Below are 24,684 nucleotides of genomic sequence, written 5' to 3' on the forward strand. Positions count from 1 at the left end.
TAACCTTCCCCATACATATCGATTCGCCCATGTACTACGGGCGCATCGCCGTTTCGGAAGTTTAAGCGAGGAGACGACGATTTAAGGAACAAACGCGTGTTCCCAGCAGCCCATCGGGTTTAAACGAGCTCGAGAATTTAAGGCCGTGTTATATCGCGCCTTAAGGATGACCGCCCCGACGGAAACTCTCGAAACACCGAGAACTTGGATGAACTCGAAGCTATCGAGGGTTATGGAATACGCTAAAGTCATCAGGTTTACCAATTGAATAGCTACGCTTACACATATGATTATACAAGCATATTTATACATTTACGATACATGTATGCAAGTTACAAAACGTCAATACGTCACTGTACACATCAATATCGCACGTACGTAAAATTTGCACAAATTTTTTAGCTTTAATCTTTCACACTAGATACCTAAATTTAATTCTAAAAATTTGGCATTTACTTTTTTGTGCAATCTGCACCTCAGGTCACTTTGTATTCTCACTTTGTAAAAGCAGATTGTAAAATTCTTATACGGAGCAAATATTGATACACGTTGATAACTAAAAACGCTAATGAATTAAGACTAGGTGAAGAATTTGAATTTGTTACATTATTATATACTCATTATAAAACCGATCGATTTATTTTGACATTAGTGTGACTTGTTCTATTTTGGAGGTTTAGTCTAGAGGTCAAATTTTTTTCGTGATTAAATTGATTATACAACGCAGTTTTTTAAATACAGGAACAATAAATCCTCTACATCGGTTTGCTAGACATGATTGGCAAAATTCCATATTATTCGGATAAAATTTAAATGTCAATGATAAATTTCTGAAAAAAACAGAAAGATTAATCTTTTCCATTAAACATGATTACAGAAAATGTTAAAACCTTTTTACATTCTACTTCATATTATTTGAATTTATAGTTGACGAAGAAAGTTTAAAATATTAGAGACTTAACAACAAATATTTAAAAAATTCGGAAATATTAAAAAAATTATTGCATAGAGGCATGGCTAAAAAAATGTAAATCATGCAAATCAATTACCTATTGAAACAAGATAAAATGTTTAATTAAATTATTTGGAAATTGTTATTTGTAATCGATAATTTTGTACTTTAAATGATTAATGAGCATGAAAAAGAGACAGATAACAAGATTGTGTATCATTAATCCTTACGATACAATTACGTGTTTCTCATTACACTAAACATTAATGTAAAATTTAGTAATACTTCTAAATTCTGCACAATTCTTGTTTTACAAATGTATTTTACATATTTGAATGAAAATGAACTTTATTATTATATTTCGTTGCTATTGATTGGTTTCATTTTTCTTTAAAACTGTAATCATTAGTACAATTTACTAATTAAAGAAAAAATATATTTTTGTATAAATTTACTTCAATATATTTTAACGTAACATACGAGTCATTTTTGTGAGTTTTTGCCAATTCAGTTTTACATGATAAAATCCGGCACGATAGAAGCCCAGAATTTTTTTTTTACCTGTTGGATTTTTACGGCCAATCCTGTAAGCATGAAAAAGCATTTCGCTTTCTATATGCTTCCCATGAGCTTTCTATGTGCGCAACAATATGCAGCAGCAGGCAAAGCCATGTAAAAGACGCGTGTTTGGCTCGAACAAACTTTCGTGTTTAATGCCACAGTTTCATCCCTCTGTAATTCGCGGCAGTCGTGCGCAAAGAGTCGTCGCGATATTGTCGCGCAAGAATCTCAAGACAACGAGCATCGCAATGCGCACCGTATACTCGCCGCGACACATCACAATTGCTTTCAACGTGCATAATACAACACTTCGACGTCGCAAACTTTGTAGCCCATTAATCACACTGCCTAGACCGTACCATTAGCTAAACGGTGTTCCTAAGCTAATATTAAGTTCCCTCGGGTAATAATAATAATCAGGAATTCTATAGCGTTCCTTCGAGCATTTTAGAGTATCGAAGAGAGTGGCGTCCCTAAACAATGCATTGCCCAATTAAATTGTCAGAGATTCGGTAATACCGATGAAATTTATAGCGCGGGAATCCAAACTTTATATTGACCGCGAGATAAAGAGGGACGAGAACAGGATAAAAACGAAATCACACGTAGCTACGCGGTAGATTTTTCCAACGATAACTCCGCAGGGCGTTATCAATCCTCTCAATCCCTGAGGAAGAGACGAGTCGCAACAAAATGTAAAAAAAAAATCCAAATGATGCGTGTAGTTATTTTTACGTGACTCACCTTTGTTCTCTTTTCTACAGTCAGAATATAGAAAAAAAATGTACACAAAGAATATAAGAGTGATAGCAATTTTCTTATTTCATAAATACTTATATATGAAATAGTATAGAAAAGCACAACAATTATTATTTAAACAAATTTTTAAAATTCAACAAAAATAATCTTTCTTGAAAATCAACGATTATTAAATAAAATGAATTATTAATAAGGTTTTGAATACTGTATATAAATTTGATTTGCAAATTACTTTATTACATCACAATTTTGAGAAATTTGTATTTAAAATTATTTATACAAAAAGGTTTTTTAACAAGCTTTATTATAACTACAATATGTGGTGTAATAAAGAATTTTATTGCAATCAAAATTAAATATATTTGTTAGAATTTTTAATTCTCAAAAGAAATATTTTGTATCGGTTATGGTTAATAAGATATTTATGGTTAAATAAAAAATATGCATGTAAAAAATATATAATTTTAAAATTTAAACATATTTAAATTTTAATTTAATTTTACTATTTTGAATTCGTCAATTTTAGTATTAGATTTATATTCAGTTAGATTCTCATCATGATAGATTTTTATATTTTAATAATAGCGAATAATAATGAATTTAACAGTTTTAGCAACTACATTTTAAATCTATATTTGTAACACAAATTCCGTTTTGTATTGTGTTCAATATTCAGTGTTCGATTAGTATTCGTAAACTGTTATATTTGAAATCATTTTAAGTTTATTTGAAAATATGTATACAAACACGTATCTGGACCAATAATATTTTGTCACATACATTTAAGAACAATTTTAAGTTAAAAATTATTATATTAAAAGTTTTAAACACAAAATTGAAAATGTGAAAAAAGTATAAATTTCATATTTATAAATCTAACAAAAAACAAAAAATTTCACCAAAAATTTTTTTATTTGCGTTTTAAGCATTTTTAAATCTTTCTCTTTAAATTTTTCGTAGTTTTGTAAAACAGAAGACAAAAAGAATATAACGGCGACAGTTTTATCGACCAAATTGACTTACGTGCGCGCGCGATATCGCTGTAGTAGAAAAGATCAACATACCTTTACAAACAACTACTATATTGATAACACATGCACACATTTTTATAAATTTTCAAACGAAGTTTTCTTTTATACTAAAAAGTTTTAGGATTATTTCTAAAAACATTGTATTATTTTTTCATATAATTCTGATAGAGGAGTATGCTTGTTTTATACGCACAAAACTTTTATGTATGTACAGCAAAGCACGAGTTGTCACGAATAGACCGCAAAAGTCGTTAACAAAACTATAATTTTCTATAACTTTTTTCATAATTTTTCTATAATTTTTGTATATGAAATTATTAACTTTACTTTATATTATTTATTATGTCTATAGTTTAATTGTGGAAAGGATTATTTTGTCTGTAAAATATTGCGTTTAATCGGTAAAACAAATATATCGTCAATATCCCTTTAAGACACAAAATAATATTGTTTTCATTAACGTTTTAATAAAATAACAAAAATAATATTTAACAAAAAACAAATTCTATTTTTGTTTTATTTTATCCTGTTTATTAAACAAGTAACGAATTATTTTTTTTATGCAATAATAACGGTAATGAGACATTTTTCAAAAATAATTTTCTCTTTTATTATACGTAAATAAAAATTGGCAATAATTTAATATTTAATTCATACCTTTTCTACAATGAATCCTACACAGTTGAAAAATTGGTGTTAAATTTAAAGCACATCGCATGTCTCAAATAATCCATAATTTTTCTGTTAATTTAACATATTAAACATATGTTAAATAGGAACACAAGCATTATGTTATTTTCACATAGAAATAAATGTTAATTTTATAATTTGACCTAATTTTTATGTAACAATTTAATTAAAAAATTATGTCAAAATAATATATATAACGTGTTACTTTAACATTATTATAATGTTAATGTAACGTATATTACAAGTCACAACGATAAATAACTCTTATATTATAGAATAAACTCAACTTTGTTTTCTGTTTATTTTAACTGTTTTAGCAGATAAATCTTGTCACTGATAATGAGGAACATATTTATTGTGTAAAATTAAAAATATGTACACATTATGTTACTTTTACATTTTTTTTAGTTATTCTAATAACTTTAACACTTTACTTGAATTAATACCACAGCAATATGATAAAATAACAACCAAATGTGTTAAATTTTAATGTAAAAATTTTAAGCAGCATGTTTTTTAACAAAAAAGAATTTTCGGACTGTGTACTATTTAACAATATCATATTAATCACAGCCAATACAAAAAATTTGTTTTGAAGGCTAAAACAACATAAGACAAATTTTTCAATTCATTGATTAATCAATCGCATTATGTCCCCAAAAATCCAGTTTTTATAAAATGTTCTTACAAAAACTTGTCTATATATAAAACTTCTTCAATAATACATCTTTAGCACGTACATATGTCGTAATATGACAAAGCATGTAAAAATAGTCCTATTTTGCAATTTTAATTGCAAATTTCTCAAAATTGTGACATGACGGAGCAATTTAGAAAACGGAATTCGTATTATTAACGTCCGAAGAATTACAGAAACTTATCAGTTCTGCTGTTATTTCTCTTGTGTAACTGTGCGCGATCAATGTCTCGGATATTATTTAATATTATTTGTCACTTGACTCGAAAGGAAGATTTAACCCGCCAATTGTTTTTGTCATCAAAAAACGTTTCCCTGCCTTGCTGTCGCTAAAGGCGACAAATTTCACCTTTGTAAATGAAGCAGATGAAATAATAGAGGTGGTCTTTTTTCAGATCGCACAACGAGTGCCTTTCTTTCCGCCCGCGTGCGCGCTATTTCTCTTGCCGTAGGAAAGGGAGTTTCGCGATTTATCGTAGAAAAGATCATCCCCTCTACCTCGGCTCCGGAGATTCTCTTCCCTGCAATTCGGTATTCTTTCCTATGATTCGCCAGTTTGTTAGCGACGAAGCGACGGAAAATGTCCGCAGGGTTATCGCTTCTCGCCGACCGATTGAATCGGCCAACTTCACCGGTTTGTTTTCCCTCGGCTGACTTGATTTAGACTACCGTTATCTTCTCGCGTTCTCGTAACGTTAATGCATTACTCTCCCGCCGTTTGTTAACTATCTTGTTGCCGAGCACCGCGGACTTTGTTGGCTTTCGCCCCCTATGTCGTTGCAATTTCGAACTATGTGTTTACTGGATGAAGTTTGAGCTGCAACGCAATATAGAGAGAACGAGAAAGAGAAAGTTTATGCGCGCACTAAACAAGATAGGTAATTTATGTTACAAGACGATAATATAAATAAAAATATTTAAGATCATAATTATGATGAAACAATTAAATTAAACGATTGGTACATCTATATTGTAACGCATAAATCAAGATCCGATTTAAATTTTATATAAAATACGCATTATTTGTTACCCACGCTATTTCTCGCACTTTAATTGCGCACAATATTGAAAGAACGTGATTCGATTACGATAAATAGTACGAACAACCTAAATAAATAATAAAGAGAAAACATACCTTTAATTTTTACAATACGCACAATAATAACGTTTGCTTTGTGCAACGCTTATAATTTAGCAATTAAGTCTGCGAGTCAGTTAATTATGAAATTTAACGCTCGGAGTGAATGTTTTATTACTCATTGTAAAATATATTCTGAAAAAGAGATTTAATATTTACTCGTAAGTTTCCAGCGGAAGAACCGCAGATTCTTCCTCGCGAAAAAAAAGTCCGACCGTTACAAAGAATATGCCATATTAAAGGAAGTGGGTCGAGATGTCGCGGGACTTTGCCGCATCTTTCTCGAGACCCGGTTCATTTCCGGCGAGGAGCCGGGCTTCTCTCTCGCCCACGAAATTCCACGAGTTGAAATTTTCACGAACTCATTACCGCGTGCGTTTGCACTGCAAACGATGGTCAAATTTGCTCACAACATTCTACTTAACTCGTCATTAATGCGCGTTAGCGGCGATAAGTACGCGCGGGCACGATGTATTTTCCGCCCCAAAGATACATCGGCGACTTAAAAAAATGTGCATATTAACGATCAGGAAAGCGAGTCGAGAGTAGAAAATCCCCAATGGGGAAGCGAAAGCGGAAAATAGAGAGGTTTTGCCCGCAGGGCAAACCGAGGGCTAAGAATATCTATTTAATTTTTGTTTAATTCGCCGCGCGCGCGCGCGCAGCGACAACAACGTGAGTCAGAGAATTGAAGCTAAAACTCTATACGCGTGTCAATTTATCCCGCGAATTATGTGGCAGCCATCCGCCTGCGGACGATGTCGCGAGCACCGCGAGCACGATAATTCCCGCTTCATTACGCCCTCGACAAGTCGAAGCGATTAGGCAGCCGGCTGCCAGCGGCAGAGAAACTTCCGCATGCACGGGACGATAGATATACGCCCAATCAATATCGCGCCATTACGCTTTAGATAATATTCGGAATTGACCGCGTCGGCGTTCGTGTGTATGTGCGCATGTGTGCAAATATGTCGTTTGTGAACGAAAAACTTGGACCTTTTTATTTCGGCAGTCTGACGGAAAACGCTGGCGCTCGCGTAACAATGGACGGTACAACGAATATCGTTATTCCTCGCTCATCAAACCCCGGCTTTCGAAAAATAACCGAAATTGAATCGAACGGGGGAGTATAATGGCGCAAAACATACTATAGGCGCTATATCTGCATGATCGAGCCGCGCGCAAAATGCAAACGCAGTGAGAGCGTCAATCTTCCTTTTTTTCTCTCCCCGTTTTAAAAAAAAAAAAAAATATTTTACGTCGCTCCAATTTGGAGTTAATTCGTTATTGGCCGCGCCGTCGCATAAGGCTACTTTATTTCCGTTTTTATGTTTCAGGCAAAATGTAAACGAAATATTAATGAAACGCGCGTTACAACTGCTCGATATGAAAGTTTTAATTATACGAAAAAAATAAATGAGATGATCAGTAATTCGTGACCTATGACGATATCTGATAATTACAATGATTTATAATGCATTTGTACGAGTATGCAGGTTTAAAACGCATTTATTTCGAAACGTATGATAAATATTGCGTTCCGAGCGTATAAAATATTAATTGGACATTTATGGCCCGGCCATGAATGTCATTTTACGTGGTAAACGGGCGCAACGTAGGAAAATATATTTTGTTGAAATTATATGTTGCATTAACAGCATGTAATGTAAAAATACTTGCGCCGAGAGATACATGAAGAATGTGAGAGAATAAAGTGATTTAAATAATTATATCGCTCAAAATTTACGGCAAAGAATTAACGCTGATTATTAATATCTTTATTATTAATAAGGATGACATTAAGCAGGCGTCTGTAGTGGAATCAACTAAATTAATCAGTAAAAGCTATGCCGGTATTTCCGTGCCACATTATTTCGCTGTAATTGAGTTCTCTCTATGCTCGCGGACCTGAAACGGTCTCGATGTAATTATTACGGCGTGCATATGCATGTCGCTCTGTGCGACTTTGGTCGCCTAACAGCTCGCACCAGAAACTTCTCGATAGTTAGTCCGCAGTTGCGAAACTTTCCTAAGAGCAATAACGAACGATCTGCGAGGTATTTGTGCTCGCGGTGAGTTTTTACGTAAGAAAATTATGTAGAGATTATCGCGTTCGCGAGTTTGCGTTGGGAAAAAGCGTATACCTTGGTCGACAGGATCGAATGGGAAAGAGATTTCTTCACCGAAATTCAAAGACACGTTTAATCCGACCCTCCAAGAAATCCAACCAATCGTCGGATAATTCATGACGATATTTCACCAGCGTGGAATACGGGTGGTTTTATGCATCCACGATTTACGGCACCGTTTCTCTTTTTCCCACAACTTTCTTAAAACATTACGAAGTTCGACGTAGGTGGAATTTTAAACCCCGCGATAGATCTCCGCTTCACGATAATACAAAATGATAACGTAGACAGGATCAATTTTCTATCCTCGATCTCGAAAATTCACCCGATAATCTTTATGAATTTCTCCCTTATCTTTATGTCACACTTTTATTTTAACATTAAAGAATGTTTTAGTTTTAGTATATGTTTAGTTTTAGTATATGTTTTAGTTTTAGTAAGGAAATATTAAAATCTTTTAACTTTTGTTTACAATTTGCAAAACCGACAGCATTGAATCATGTTATATACTTTGCGGATTAATTGTGTCTGTCTTTTTGGTTTAAACTTAAATTCTTATCCAAAGTTTCTACTTTCTTTTTTGGTCTTGCGGAAAATTTTTTCTCTTTTTGTGCATTAAAGGTATTATATACTTTAGATCTTGTAACCCAGAAGTGACTCAACTGTATAAGAGATAAAATGCATCTGCAAGCTGTATAATTTGTTGATAATGACTTCAAATGGGATAAAATTTATATCAATAAAATAATATTTTATAAGTTAATTGCGCTCCTTTAACCGCGCCGTTATACTGTTATTAGTCTATATTGTGTTAAGTTCTGAGAGTTCTTGACATTTATTTATTTATTATCTAATGTTAAAATATTAAAATAAGCAATCTTAACTTTATGTTTAAAACATTTATTAGTCAAAAATAAATTATTATTGTAAAATATTAAAGTATTAGTTTGACTCTTACAAAACAAACGTTGCAAAGCACTAATCGATCAAGTTTTACAATATTGTGTAAATATAGTTTTACACAGACAGAAAAATTTCCAGAAGAAATATAATTACAATAAAAAATGTTAAAGTGTAATTATAAAAACCATTTTTCCTCCAGCGATTGAGTTTGAAAATTAATTTTCATTCAATTATTTATTTTTCAATATTTTTGCGCAATATTATTTGCTTTAAATTATAAATACTTTATGAATGTGATAATTTAACACATGCGTGGATATTATTTGGTTTAATGTAATGTAAACTCCTCGCGCGCGAAATTATTAACACAATATTTGTCGCGTCGTCGAGGATTCGACGCCAACGCGAAATACATATTGCGTCTGACTTTCCATTACGCACAAATTGAAGTACAGGCAAATGCCGCTTTTGTGTATACAAAAGTGTAATATTAACTTGATCTGTCTCCTTTTTTTTTCCTCGCTCAGAAACGTGCCAATAGCAGCGCTTAGTTTCTGAACGGAATATTGTTGTCGAGCGTATGATTGCTCGTCTGCAATATGGTAACCCCGTCGCGCGCTAATTCCGCCTACGGAGATACGTTCTCATTTCGTTTGCGTCGTTCGCAGAAGAATCAGGCCACCAGTCATAAATCGCGATGTAAGAAACGACGTCGAACGACCGATCGATAATATCGCCGTTGGGCGAAACGGCCAATGAGTTGTTCTCGCGCCGGCATAATTCATTCCCTGCCGCCTCGCTTCTCGCTATTCTCGTGATGTGGCGGATACGCTTTACCACGTAATCAGCGCGCCACGATGAAATCAAGCGAGAATGCTGCTGCTGTGCGAGACCCAAGCGACTGCACACGCCGCATTGACAAGCGCATGCTGAATCCAGATGCGCGTTACATGATATCATTACGCACGATTCGCAACCTTATAGCCTACATCAAAATCAGACGGATTCAAAGATTCAATCAATCGATTTTCGTTTGAATTCAAATATATTGTATTCGGTACAAATGCCATGCCTAGAATGCTATAAATAGAATACTGTAGGTCTCAGTTCACAATAATTCAGTTTTATTGCGTTATTCATAATAAATTTATGTGTGATCAGTGTGCGTTTGACACTATATATAAAAAAAATTATACAATTGTTTAGAAGAAATAGCTTTGTCTTATCTTTATTTACATTTAAAGTAAATATTTATTTTTATCTCGGAGAGAAGCACAGTGTTATCCTTTTAAAATTATTAAAATTAATGCGAGAATGAATATAAAGTATTATACTTAGCTTTAATACTTTCAAGACATTATTTATTTTTATAGAATTTTTTGAAGTGATAACAAAATATTGCTGTGGAGATGGTTATTCGTCTCAATGTGACAACCTTGGCACTAATACCTCCATCGCCAATTGCACAAATCAGAAAATAGTAACACAATAAAAATTGCACAAAACTATAAGTTTGAAAACTGTTATAAGGAATTTTGTCAGCCATTATTATAGAAATTAAATTTTGTTCCCTTATATTTTTAAAATTCAATTTTTATTTGCTTATTAATTCAAATCAAAAGAGGAAATTTTTTTGTTAGATAGAATTATTTGAAGAATTCTTGTCTTTAAAAAGAATAATTTATAAATATAAATGTTTTTATAGCATTTTGCTCAGCAAATATTATTAAAAAATTTTCTAGATAAAATAATATATAATTATACCTTTTATCTAGATAGATATAAGATTAAAACAGTTTTAGATCTAATCTAAAATATGTTTAAATGCAATTTATTCTATCTTTATTTTTAGATAATTTTAGGTTATTTAACCACAACATGATGCGTATAAAGTACTTGCTGAATACACGAGATAGTTTTTCGAGGTAAAATACTTCTTTTTTCGGAAATAAGAAAGAGCAGGATTTCAAATACGGCGAAAGTGCATACCCGAGACCGATTGATGGAATTGTCGCCGCTCGCATTGTTGGTTCTTAAAACGAGAAGAAAATCAGTATCGTTTTCCTTTACGAAAATATCGATAATACTGAAATCCTTCTCTCCTTCATGTATTTTCGGCCCTTACGTCAATAAAGAGCTATCCAACGGGTTGTAGAAAGTAGGGGAGAATCGATTAAAACCATCTGGGGGTAGCGCAACATAGTTAGTCTCTCTGGTAATCTTCCGCTCTTTCCTTCTTATATCAATGCGGTTACATTTGATAACAGTCTCTTGATAACAGGCTCGATTTTCCACTTGCTTTTGCGTTCCGTTTCCTTTGTATTAAGGCGCATTCAGTCGAGCGATTTGCGAAAGGTCTGATATATAAATCAATATACACTATCATATCGTAAATTAAGATTGTATCCTTTCATAATCCTGATTAGATTAAAGGATTACCGTCATTTTATTAGTATAAAATTAGGGATAAATGCTACTCTTACGCGACAGACAGTCGCGCAATCAATAACGTCTATGCTCATCAAATTGTCAATTTGATTCGTCGAATAAAAAGAGTGCTTCAATTTATCTCGAACCGTTAGTTTGATTTGCTAAATCAAAAGCGTAAAGAAATCGACTAGAAAATCAGAATAAATTCTTACAGATCCATGAACACATTCACCGTCTTAAACTTTATCTTTGTATATAGAATCATTATTTTAAATTAACCGAAAATTAATTGGGAATTGAATCCAGATCTTTCACTTTTTGAGCGACTTTTTAAACCAAATGGAGTCGCACGTTAATATACTTTATTAAGTGATAAATTGTTCTACGTGTGAAAAAGATATCTTAAAGACATCTTTTAAATACGTTATCTTGAGTGTTATATTAATTGACAAGAAATTTAAATCTGAAAAAAGTTTCTCCTTACTTTAATTTCTCCTTACTCCTTACTTACTATTAAAAAAATACTTTTATATATAACTTATACATTATGATATATTAATTCACAGGGCAAATATTACTGCCTGATAATTACTGACAGTTTATATAATAAATAAAGTTTTATATTAATTTTTTTATAAATTAAGAGTTGTGCATTAATATAAAATATATTACCTATATATATATATATAAAATCTTTTATATTAACGCACCGCTGTTAATTAAAGCATATTAAATGGTACAAAATTAATATGAAACTTTAGTTATAAACTGTCAGTAATTATCAAGCAGTGCTATCTCCCTCATGAATTAATGCTCGACATAGAGCCATGTAGTCGTGAAATTAACATGATCCTGCTCGTGACATCGGTAATGGTTATGCTTTTTGTGATATACGATATTCTGTAATGTTAATGCGAGATACAAAATACACAAATCAAATCGGCGGATTCAACGATGTAACGCGCGGCAGAATAACGTTTCGTGCCTAATTGCCGGCGTGGCGAGGTCGTAATGAATCGCTTGTAATTCCCTAGACGGCTTCAAATTCCCGATCGATCAGCAAAGACAATAACAATCACCGTTGGGCGCGCACCAAATAATGGTCACGGGTCAGGTTTCTTGTTAATTAATCGTCTAGCTTGGCTAGTTATTCAGTTAAAAATTACATCGGTTTAGTTGACAACTAAAATGTCGAATGTCTATGTCGCACAATACATTTAAACTGTAATTTCAATTTTTTAAAATTTTTTCTCTTAAAATATTTAATTAAAACTAATCAATAAAACTAGAAAGATATTTATATTTTTAAAAATATTATTAAAAATATTAATAATAGAAAGAATCTCGCAATTTTAGCTTTAATATTAAATAAATAATAGAACTTTGTGCTTTTTGCTTATTTACGAGAATACTCCACAAATTTAAACATAATATAAAATAAAGGAAGATCTCCTGGTATACCATTTTGTTTTAAGATAGTCTTTCTTAAACTTAAAATAAGAATAATGTTTTGAAAACATAAATGTAAACCAGAAAGAGTCTTCTATCAGATGGTATAGCAGTTTTTATATTTTGTAATAAATAATATTTTTGCAGTATATAAATAAATGTCTGAAAAATTGTCTCTTAAAATTGGCATAGTAGACATAGTAATGGCAAAATTAAATTACAACTCAATGAAGGAGTTAAAATAAATAGATAAATTAAATAACACATTATATTTCTATGTATCAAACGACAAAGTTTATAAAATGAAAAGATTAGAATTAAATATTTTTTAAATAAAAATAATTTAAGGATTAAAAATAAAAATAAGCAAAATAAGAAAAATACCAAAGAGAAAATGATAAATAAAACACTTTTGAAGAATTTAAAGAATGTAAAATAATTTTCAATAATATACTAACTATTGTTTAAATAATGCAATACATAGGAAAATCATACTTTTATTTTCGCTTTTGAAGAATTTGTTTTTAACATGTATAAAAAAGAGTCCTAAATGCATGAAGTATGAATTGTTATTTCTTTATCTAAACAAATCACATTTTTATTAATACAATGTAATATTTAGTTTCAAAAAGGTTTTGCTATACGAAATCTATGTCAATACATGTATATTGACGTTATTAAATTAAACTTTAAAAAACTGCAAGAGAGAAAACAATGTTAAAATTAGAAGTTTTCTGGAGAAAATAATATATAAAACGTAGAAACGCATTAAAGTACATTTATTTAATTTCAAGTAAATTTGTTTGTTGAAATATTTACATATACAACAAGAAAAGTAGATCTTTTATAACGTTCCACTAAAACTGACTAAATAAATCGAGAACAAATTTTCCGAAGTCGATTGCATTCTAAATGTCATTCCGATACTTAGATTCATAAAATTCGATTTGATATACCTAATTTAACAGTGCATTTACCGGGCAAGCTATTGCGAGACCATTCTCTGCAACTCCTATGTGTCAGTCTAATATATGGCCCATTTATTTCGTCTATTCGCATCGAAAGGAAGTGCAAGTTGAGACGCAAGAAATTTAAGGTCAATTAATGCAGATGAAAAATACAGGAATGCGTGACAGCGACGATGGAATTCTCTCGCAAGAATTGACGCTTCGCAAACAACACGAGCGCGTATGATTAAATTCCGCAATAAAAATATAGAGATGTACAGTATTTGCCTTGGCAAATATACCTTGATCGCGCGAACGAGAGATAAACTTAGGGCAGTTCTTTACGGTCGACGCGTGTCGATGGCGAAAAGGATCGAGTTTCACCTTCGGTGAATCACTCTGTGTAATCATCGCGAAACCTTTTCGAAAGCAATTGAATCGCTCGGCCGGAATTCATTGCGGCTGTCACGAAGAATTACAACTTCTCAAAGCGATCTCGCCCAAAGGATCGTCCCAGTATTCTCGGAGCGCGGAGTGTCCAGAGATTAGAAATATAATGCTCAATGGCCGGAAGTGCATACATTGGCAGTGCACGGCCAATCCTACGTGCAAGTTAAGCCGAGGATGCCCGGAACTCCGACGTTCATCCGACATCGGGAAATATATGTGCGAATTACGATTGCACATATGCAACAATTTATGCTTTAGCAATCGAGATCTCGACCGGGCAAACTTAATTTGGTACATTGTAACATACATGTTTTATGCCTCTAATAATAGATGTATCCAGCCGATAAATGCGAACTAATAAACAACCACCGACGCAAAATCATTGAGCTCCACGGTATCGAGCTCAATGACGCAAAACGGTTACGGTTCGGCATGCGGAAACTTAATAGAACGCGACATTTTCACGGATTTTCCGGCGCACATGGTGTACCATTTTGTCGAAAAACAGCAATGCAACAAAGAAAATAGGAAGCTGATAGCTAGCACGTTTCTTGAATTCATTCACATTGTATTGTCTTTTTATAACAGAGAATGACGAATGATGTTCAAGAAACTCGGTGGTTTTTTTATTCACTTTGGATTGAAGCGCAGGGGAAAATAATTTTGATATCTTCTCGTTTTATAATATTTTTTTTAATTACGCTGTTTTATCAAAAGTATTGTAGTACTTTTGATTGCTGATTTTACACATTTAATACAAAATGATTGAAATCAAATTTCAAATTATTCTGCTCTCTAAATTCACAATCAGTGAAAAATCAGTGAAAATACATTGATTTTCAGTGGTATACTTATATAACTTGTTAATCAGTGAAATAAATACACTGCTCTTTCAGTATACACTAATTCTGAAGTAAAAATCACTAAAAGACAATAAATACTCACTAATTCTCACAGCTATAAGTATGTTACTGCAGATCAGTGATAATATACTGATTGCAATTTAAGAGATAAGTCCGTTATAACATTTATTATTTAAAAAAGATTATAATATTGTCAAAGATATGATTGCAGTGATCTTACTTTATTATAAATTAATAAATACAAGCTGGAATGGAAGCAATTACGTTGCTGTAGGTGCTAAGCGTAGTTCCTTGTATCCGAAAGAGACAAAGGATAATGAGGTTGTTGTAGCCGTATAGCCAACTTTGCGTTCCTATGATCGTGCCAGGTAATCAGAAGCCTCGATCTGCGTCATTGAACAGTGCATTTTAAGATTATTAATTTTTACGCTCCTATTAAGCGCAAGAATATAATATAGAACATATATTATGGAATAGATGAGAAAAGTGTGGTATTATGACTTTCTTCCAGATATTGTGATCGCTCGTAATGCCTTCGTTTGATGATAAATTCTAGTAATTACTTATGGAATCATTTGTTCAGTAGCTCGTCTTAATACAGTGGCGCCAATACACGACAGCCGACATTTGTTACAAGGCATTTTTACTTTCGAGCGTTTCAAAACTTTTTCCAAGCTTTTCAATTTTTAATCTTACTTTAGCAAATTACGAAGTAGATACTTCCTTTTTTTTTAATTTAGAAGACTTGGGAATATTATCACACGAATATGTACACTTAACTGCATTTTGTTATTTAACCTTTTATTACATTTCACATAAATTTTGCGTTATTAAGTTAAACAATAAAATAGAATTGTGATTGTTGCGAATGCAGTCTTTTAAGCATGCTGAGATTTTATACGGTTTTTTTTGGAAAGTTTTTATATTAAAGTTTTTACATCAATAATTACTTGATAAGTTGCTTCTTTTTTTTCTTGATAAGTTTTTTTCTTGATAAGTTTTTACTACTAATCTATAGTTACGTTACCTATATATCATAGATTTATTAATATAATATAAATAGATTAGATTTTAAATATAATATTATGCATTGTTATATACGGAAAAAATTATGTGTAGGTAGATACATTTGTGTAACTTCTGCAATAAGTTTTTTTTATTTTAACTAAGTATACAATTTTATAATAACATTGTGTTTTGTTGAATAAAACCAAGTTTTTTAATCAGTTTAGTGGAGGGTCTACATTATCACCACTTTTATTTTTCTTTGATTATGCAGTGTCGTCACATCTTCATAACATTTTGAGTAATAAATATTTTATAATATTAAATCTAAAATCGATTAAATGACATATCGATGAATGTAAAATGCGTTAAATTTTTAATTTAAATTATTGGTTATTAACACAAAGTTATTATACAAAATGTAAATAAAGCTCATAATATTAACTTTTCCTTTATTATTAACATTAAAATTGTCAAAGCAGTTAAAATAATTAATTTTTAATTTTTTTAAATTACTATAATAGTCCATTTTTTAGATATTTTCTGTGACTTTTAATTCAATACGTACATGATTAAGTTAATCAATCTACTTTCTTCCTTCATTCTTTTTTTCCAAAATAGTTTATTTAACTTTTTACTAATTTTATATTGACAATAATTTGATTCAGGCGATAAACATTCCGAAAGTATGTCATGAAAAGTTTCATCATGCCGCTGAAAGATGTCTAATTGTAAAATATATTTAAAGTACATACGTCGTTTGTTTTAATAAGAACATTTTACGCAAACATTTTTGGGACATTCAAGAGAAATTATCACCAATTATGTCCAATTTTTCAACTCGTTAAAAAATCAGATTTTTAAAATTTTTATTTTAATATTTTAAAATTGGATAAGCTTATTTTGCACATTTGACAAGTTTATAATCCATGTTTTTGCTGTTATACATATAACAAAAAAAAGACTTCTTGAAGTCGTTCTCAAAATTAGGTTTTAAAGTAAAAGTAAATAATACATGATATTTTTATAATAAAATTTTACTGTCAGTTTATTTTAAAAATTAAATCAGAATATTTCTGGGAGCTGTATTAATGTAATTATATTAATTGTATGCATATGTATAATTGTATCTTTTTAATGTAATAATAATATCTATTTAAACATCATGCACATCTTTACAATCTTTTTGTTATCTAAACTGGAAACCCTTGGTCTTTATACTGTATATCCTAATAACATTTATTCAACTTATTTTAGTGATGCATAGAAAAGATGGGATGTTTTCGGGGAATTCTCATATTTCATCAAACGAACATCAAACAAACATCAATGCATGGAAAACGAATCGCCATTTGAATGTCCATACATTGTCAAATTGTTACTCGGGGCATTCACGGTAGATAAATTTTCAATTAAGCGTTTCTCGTAGGCGATGTGTCCCCACGACATTCAATTGGCGTAACTATGCGTGGGTTATGGGTCAAACGATCATCGAGAGTCACATGGGCAGGTTATGATTGAAGGTAGCATGCATATTTTAGATACACAGAAATATCATATTTTGAAATATCGCTATTCCTTGCGTAGGAAGTGCTCGACTGGCGATAGTCCAGCAGAGTAGAATAACCGTGACCCATATAATGATCATGCCATTGTGAACATGTTAAATAATCGTCAGAAATTAATTGTCGATAGTTCTAATGTTAAATAATTTTGCGAGCAAACACGGTATATTGTTAAAATAATATTGTCTTACAATTACATTATACACTTTGATCTTTCATTGTGCACGATAATCCGATTAAAATTTCTACCATGCGCGTGCATACATTAAACTGTGTGTATAATTCATAGAATTTTGTATTTAGATTTAGACCGTTGCATATTAAGATTGTCGAGGAAAAAGAACGAGACGTCTACTATTATATTTTTAATCAATTCAATTTTACTTATACGTATAAATACGCGCGACGTTATTATGCGCAGTTGAAATTCGTGGCCCACCACGTGTATGACCAGACATTGGCACTGCAAAACGCACATCGATTGCTTTCACATTTAAATAGCAAACTTTTCACGAGCTGCAAACCTAGAGTGTAAAACGCGATTAATTATTGGCAATTGTTCCGCTCCTTAAACACAACAACTTTAGCGCCACATAAATCTCTCTATTTCTGTTATATTAAATATTCCATATGAAAATTAATCCATTCTTTTGTTCTATGTTGTTAATAATTCTAAAGTCACTGAAAGATTTAACTGGAGAATCCAACTCGTAATCTTCCTAGAATAATCTGTATCTGGCACTAACGTTAGCAGTAATGCACTTGGCTTTATATTGTTAAAACGACGTGGAATAATTAGGATAATTCTACTATTAAGAAAGGTATTTTTAAACTTTTATGAGGACGTCGGAAACGCCATTTACGTTTTTAGCGTCAGTTACATTCAATCAGATTTCGTACTCTTCTCGGCGGATTAATAATTTTTTATAATGCCATAAATGTACTTACACGCACACACGTTTATGGGTGTTTGACACGACCGCGTGTACGTGCGTATGCGTCTCGAGAGAACATACGTACGTGAGTACGACGTGCAGGAAGTGCCGAGGGAGATAAGCAGCTGCGAATTTTCCCCGAGTGAAGTAGAGGTTTTGTCTCACCCTCGTCTGTCTCTCGCATCTTGGCTTACCGTATTTTCCATTCGTCTTTCTTACTCTAGAAAGAGAAAGAAAAAGGGATCCGTGCTCCCGAGTGAAAAATCTCGAGCAAGCGCGAATAACTGATCCGCAAATGCTTGAAAAGGGGAAAAAAACATTCAATCCGCCCGCCCATTTTTTCTTCATTTAATACATTAGTCCGATTTGTGTCCGTTGGAAATAACAATAAACAGGAAGACACTTGCACAGTCGCGAGACAACAATTGTCATTGCCAATTATCCAAGACATTAACATTAATATTAATATTTTTTCTGTTTATCAAATTTATTTCTTTAATACCTTTGTTTCTTAGAATATGTATTTTCATTAGAAATTTAAATTTAAATTTACAAACTTTTTACAAAGTTTACTTTTTATTTAAACATTAATATCGTAGTTAAGAATGTATTCCAGTGTTTATTTTCAATACTGAGAGAAAGAGAGAGAGAGAGAGAATCTATAATTTACTTTACTATAAAATAGACTTTCAGAAAAAGTATTAGCAATGACTATCGAAACGCGGCCCAAAGTATAATATAAAATACCAAATTAGTTTTCAATATTTTAAATATATTATAAAATATGAAAAATAAATAATATAGATAAAACTTATAATTGCATTTAGTGCACATAACTTTAGATCTAGTCGATAATCATATTACATATTGAAGAGATGCGTTTTGAAGAAAGGCGTGAGGACCTTTTGAATAGATATAAAGATAATAGGAAACTAAACGAAGTAATGGCCGATAAAAATAATGGTTGAATTCTTTACCGTTACTGTAAAAATATAACAACGTTACCGTTACCGTTACCGTTACCGTTATCGTTACAGACCAGTAGTGCGATTCTGTAACTCGTTAAGAGGTGTCGGTATCGTTATACCGTCGTTGCGCAAGCTTTTTTACCATACAAAATATCTACGCAACAACTGTATAACGAGTTGAGTACTGATAGCTCTTAACGAGTTACAGAATCGCACTAGAGAAAAAAAGAACGGATCGTTACCGAAAAACAAGTAACGGTAACGGCGTTACGAGTAACCCGTTACTTCCTAACTCTGTTAACATCACATCGCCATTATTAGTCTCATTAAGAGTCCACCCTTATCTTTCTGCCCGCAGCCACAGAGGAACTGGGAAGCAGCAAATTGAGCACCACGTTGCCGACTGCTCCGACCGAGCTTTCGCAATTTCCAAAGCTGTGCGAGCTGCGCCGAAAATTTCCGGTTCTGTACCGGGTGGAGTTTCAGGTGAGGCCTGATAAATCCCATTTCCTGTCAACTTTAACTTCCCGACCGCCTCTCGGTCCCGTTCGATACGCTTTTTCGCTTCGATAACTCTTACGACCTTTTCCTCGCCACGTTCTTCGATACACGTGTTATCGATTATTGGCCGTAACGATTAGCCATACTTCATTACACCTTGTAATCTTGAAACTGTTTCGCTTTCCTGTCTCACACGCAATTTAAAGGAAACATGCCTGCAGTTACGTCACTGTCGTTAAATACGTTATTGTTTGCTGATCGTATTTTGCAAGGGTGCCGTTGTATTATCGTTATTTATAGCACACAATTATTTTTCGGCATCTCGCGAATATTGAAGGCAAACATCGATCGGCACGCGCTGTTAGATGGCGGAATAAGTTTATTTGCTTAATACATATATTGAAAATACGTGATGCAGCCGATCCTATGTATGTTTCGTGCGGCACGTAGGCATACTTGCGGATATTACAAAGTGCTCGGCGATAGGCAGACAGCCAAGAAACAAGGCGAACCTCCTCAGGAGGAATAAGTCGAGAAATTGAGATTCGGCGTAATATCGGTTTCTCATTATAGATAGTCGTTTTTAGGACACGAATTCCTCCATGTACGAAGATGGGTTTTACTTTGCCAATTTGTGCTAATGTACCTGCGCTTAATTCAAGAAGATCAAACGACAATCATGGGATATAATTGCGGGAGTATTATCAATGTTACGTCTTACATGAAAATAAACGTCGATTTTGAAACATTTGACCTGCTCTTTATCGAGACGCAAGCGTCAAAATTAGAATTTTAGATTAAATAATGAATTTTTTATAGAAAATCTGTAAAGTATGTCTTTAGCTATTGTTTATTGTAATTGGATATTTATTATTAGTGACTGACCTTTTTGTTATAAATTTATCAAAGTTATTAATTTAAAAAGGTGAAACAAAATAAAGTTTTTTTTGTTCGAAATTTTAAACTTAAAACACTTGTGGTGTTCCGGCATGATTTCGTCCCTAAGCCCTTATTCCTATTATTATACAAGTGGCGTACAATGCACGCGAAACAAGAAAACTCACGAATGACGAGACAATTAAATTCTTAACTGCAACCTCTTGATGGAGAATGACATCCGATTCTCTATTCTTCCCTTCATATCTCAGCCGCATCACGTCCTTTCCCGCACTCCTACTGTTTCAGGAGACGAGGGGTCTCAGGCAATATTTACATATTTCACCGAGTTGCTTTCACGTCCATCCTCCTCGAAGCGCAAAATCGATCTGCATCCTTTGTATCGCGAAGAAAACATTCTTCCCCTATGTATGCAATTTTACTCTTGAGAAATTCCAATTGCTGATGGACGGCTTTAGCAAGACTTCATCCTTCATATTTTTATGACACAAGGACAGAGCCGCAAAGCATTTTAAATTCACGTGGAGATTTTCGCAGCAGCTCCTCCAATAATGATTTTTAATGTAATGCTGGAGTGACAGAATTACAGATTTGAATTTTTTTTTTAATGGGTTTTACAGAGTTAAAAATTGTTTAAAATACACACAAAAATAAATTTTAAAAATTTAACTTAAGAGTGAAAAAATTAGAGATTCCTGACATTATATACAAAGTCTCTCAGACCTACCTACATAACAGTTAATCATTAATGGCAAATTCTAAAATATTATTTTAAGACAAAATATTTAATATTCAAATGTCAAGGCCAAATAATAGTTTTTAAATGAGAAAAATTGATAAAAATTAATCTAAATTTGGAACACATTGCTAAGAAATATATGAAATTCGTGACTATAATTGCATAGTAAAATATTTATAGTCAGGAATATCCTTTTTATAGTAACTATTGCAATAGTTAGTAATAATAACCATACATTTATAATAATACCAACTGTGAAAAAATTATACAACTTTAAAATATACACATTATAATTACTATTGTTAATATTATGGTAATAATTAGTACAAAAATATTTCCTTACTATAATTATTTTAAATGTATCGATAAATTGAGATTGCCTATTCAATCTGCAGCGGATTTTGATCAAATCTAATTTTTCTATTAATTTAATATTCTCAGTTTATAAACTGCGCGCCGACAACTTCGCCAGTCTTGAAATGCAGTTATTAAGCTATTAAATATCGATGCCCAGAAGCATCTTAAAATTATCCCTTTCTCAAAAAAGTTGTGAATAATTTATTGCGAAAAATAATACCTCAGCTAGGATATAATTATTTTATTATGCAACTGTAGTCACAAATACAATACCTTTTTTTATCAGTGTACGAATTCTTTGGACACGCTTAAGTTATCAAACAGTATAAAACTTTGAAACTTCCTTACGTGACGTATGAAAGACGAGAGATTAACGGTCATTTAAGGAAAAGCTGGAGTAATAAAATTGCATTACAGATTTGAATCGCACTGATAGAAAATAATATGATATTTGCAACTGTAATTGGATAGTAAAATAATTACAGTTACAAATATTATTTTGTAGTAACTATTACAATAATATTAGTAATAATAACCATGTATTTATAGAGGAATGGCACCGAATTTGGAACACCACTTTGTTTTTAGACTATATTTCTTAAATAATGGTTAGAAAAACACTTTTGAAAATATTAATTTAAATTAGAAAGTATCTTCTATCAAATAATATAGTAATTTTTATGATACTGTTTTGTATTTTTTAAATAATTATTGTTTTTGTGAGACATGTCAAAAACGGCATCTGATGAAATGGGCGTCTAATTTGGAACTCGTATACGATCGAAGTCTTAATATATTACATTTAATTAATTTTTATACATCTTACCTAAATTACGTAGTTTTATAGACTCTATGTTACTCCGTTAGGTTCGCCTAAGAACCATATTTTTTAACATGCTTTTTTCGACTCGTCTATTATCTCTCGTAAAATCTCGCTTCGAAACATTTAGGTTATTACACATATAGGTTATTAAAGTTTTTAAAGTTACGATCACGGCCTAGCTACGGTCACAGCGTAATAACAGTTATTATTACTAAACCTATGATCCCACGGAGTGTTCCATTCTACGCACACACGACAATTTTATGTTTACAGCTGCACTATAAAATAAATATAAAAGAGAAAAATAAAAACAAACAGTTTTAGGAAACTACAAACATGTAAAATGATAGTAATGTTATTGATAATACACACACACACACACACACACATTGTTTAAACTGTTTAATTTGCAAGAAAAAATTGTGTAAATAAAATTTTTGTTTTTGACGAATTTATTTTTAGCAGATTTTACGTAAAAAAAGATATGAATGTATAAAATATTGATATTCGTGCGATGTTTAATTTCTGAGAAATAAGGGGGTTACAATTTAGGAAACTGTTCCTTTGTTGTTCCAAATTAGGTTCCAAATGTCTCTCTAGTAATGCCAACTATAAAGAAATTGTACTATATAAGCTATACAACTTTAAAACATAGAATAATTATTATAATACAAATATTATAGCAATTATAGCAATAATTGCTATAAAAATGATATTACAAACTATAATTATTTTACTATGCAGTTTTAGTCACAAATAGAAAACATTTTTCTATCAGTGATACGTAATATGCGATAAACGCTTTCCTAAACGTGAGCAAATGTGAAGCTTTTTTTCCGGGCATCTGCCATCGACATGGGAAAGCTCTTAACCCTGCCCTCGTACAGTATGCATGACGACGCGGCCTTCGAGTGCAGTTTATACTTTGACAGATTATCCTGAGGTATCCGATGCCCTCATGGTACAAACTCCTAACACTTGCATAATCACGGATTATACGGTGAAATCTCCTTTTTGCGCGGCGGCTATTTTCGACATTTTGTCATCAGCCTCCCGCCATGTTAAGAAACATTCCATTGTTCCACCCACAAGAAGACATGTTCTTTTCCACGTTTTATCCTCACGACAAAATTCCAGCATTTTTCCCCTGAATATAAGAAAAATTCGACAAACTACCCAACGGGGAGAGAAGAAAAATCAAGGGGTGAATAAAGAGGACAGAGGGGATAGCCGCTGTTGAATTTTAATCCAGTCGACGCGATGTGACAACGCGAAAATCTCAGCGTGATTTTTAAATTAAACTTGCCAGGCATTATCGGAAATGAAAGTTCCTGATGTTCGACAAATACTGGCGGATAAAGCGTCATACGTATTCATAAAGCGCACGGAAAATATGAAAAACATCTGGTCGCGTAATTATACAGCGCGTGAATCAATTAAATTTTCAAAGTGGCAAAGATGTTGTTGATGGCAAATGTTTCCTTTTGATCAATGTGTAAAATCTAAAATACCTTGCGAGCAAAATCAATTGAGAGCTTGCCCCGCGATATATCATTATAATACGTAAAAAAAAAACTTAAAAAAAAACCCGCGAAAACAATTTTTGTAACTTTAACCAAGTGCAAACACGCGACACATGTTCAGGACACAGTTGTCGCATAAGTCTTCTGACTTGTCAAATCTCACAACTCGAGCAATCACTTATTGTCGAACCAAACTACACGGAGACTTTTACATATGTACTCCGTATCGTAACGAATACATATATTGCAACGTTTAAATTATTCGTAGTTGCTACGTTGCACGCGTAGTCTCCAGCGATTTTTAAAAAAATTTCACTTGCGGAAGATATGCGTTTTCTGTAAGAAAAATTTAATCGACGAGATGCAAGTTCC

The 24,684-nt window shown here is 32.3% G+C and overlaps 1 protein-coding gene across 1 annotated transcript in view; it reads left to right on the plus strand.

Annotated features, from left to right (window-relative positions):
• Positions 1 to 24,684, plus strand: part of LOC105838082 (receptor-type tyrosine-protein phosphatase kappa) — a 106,988-nt gene that overhangs the window by 68,994 nt on the left and 13,310 nt on the right. The window contains exon 3 of the mRNA XM_028190551.2: positions 19,831 to 19,958. Within this exon, the coding sequence (XP_028046352.1) occupies positions 19,831 to 19,958 (128 nt within the window). The remainder of the gene's footprint in view (positions 1 to 19,830; positions 19,959 to 24,684) is intronic.

The sequence above is a fragment of the Monomorium pharaonis genome, chromosome 6 (assembly GCF_013373865.1).
Source record: "Monomorium pharaonis isolate MP-MQ-018 chromosome 6, ASM1337386v2, whole genome shotgun sequence".
NCBI lineage: Eukaryota > Metazoa > Arthropoda > Insecta > Hymenoptera > Formicidae > Monomorium > Monomorium pharaonis.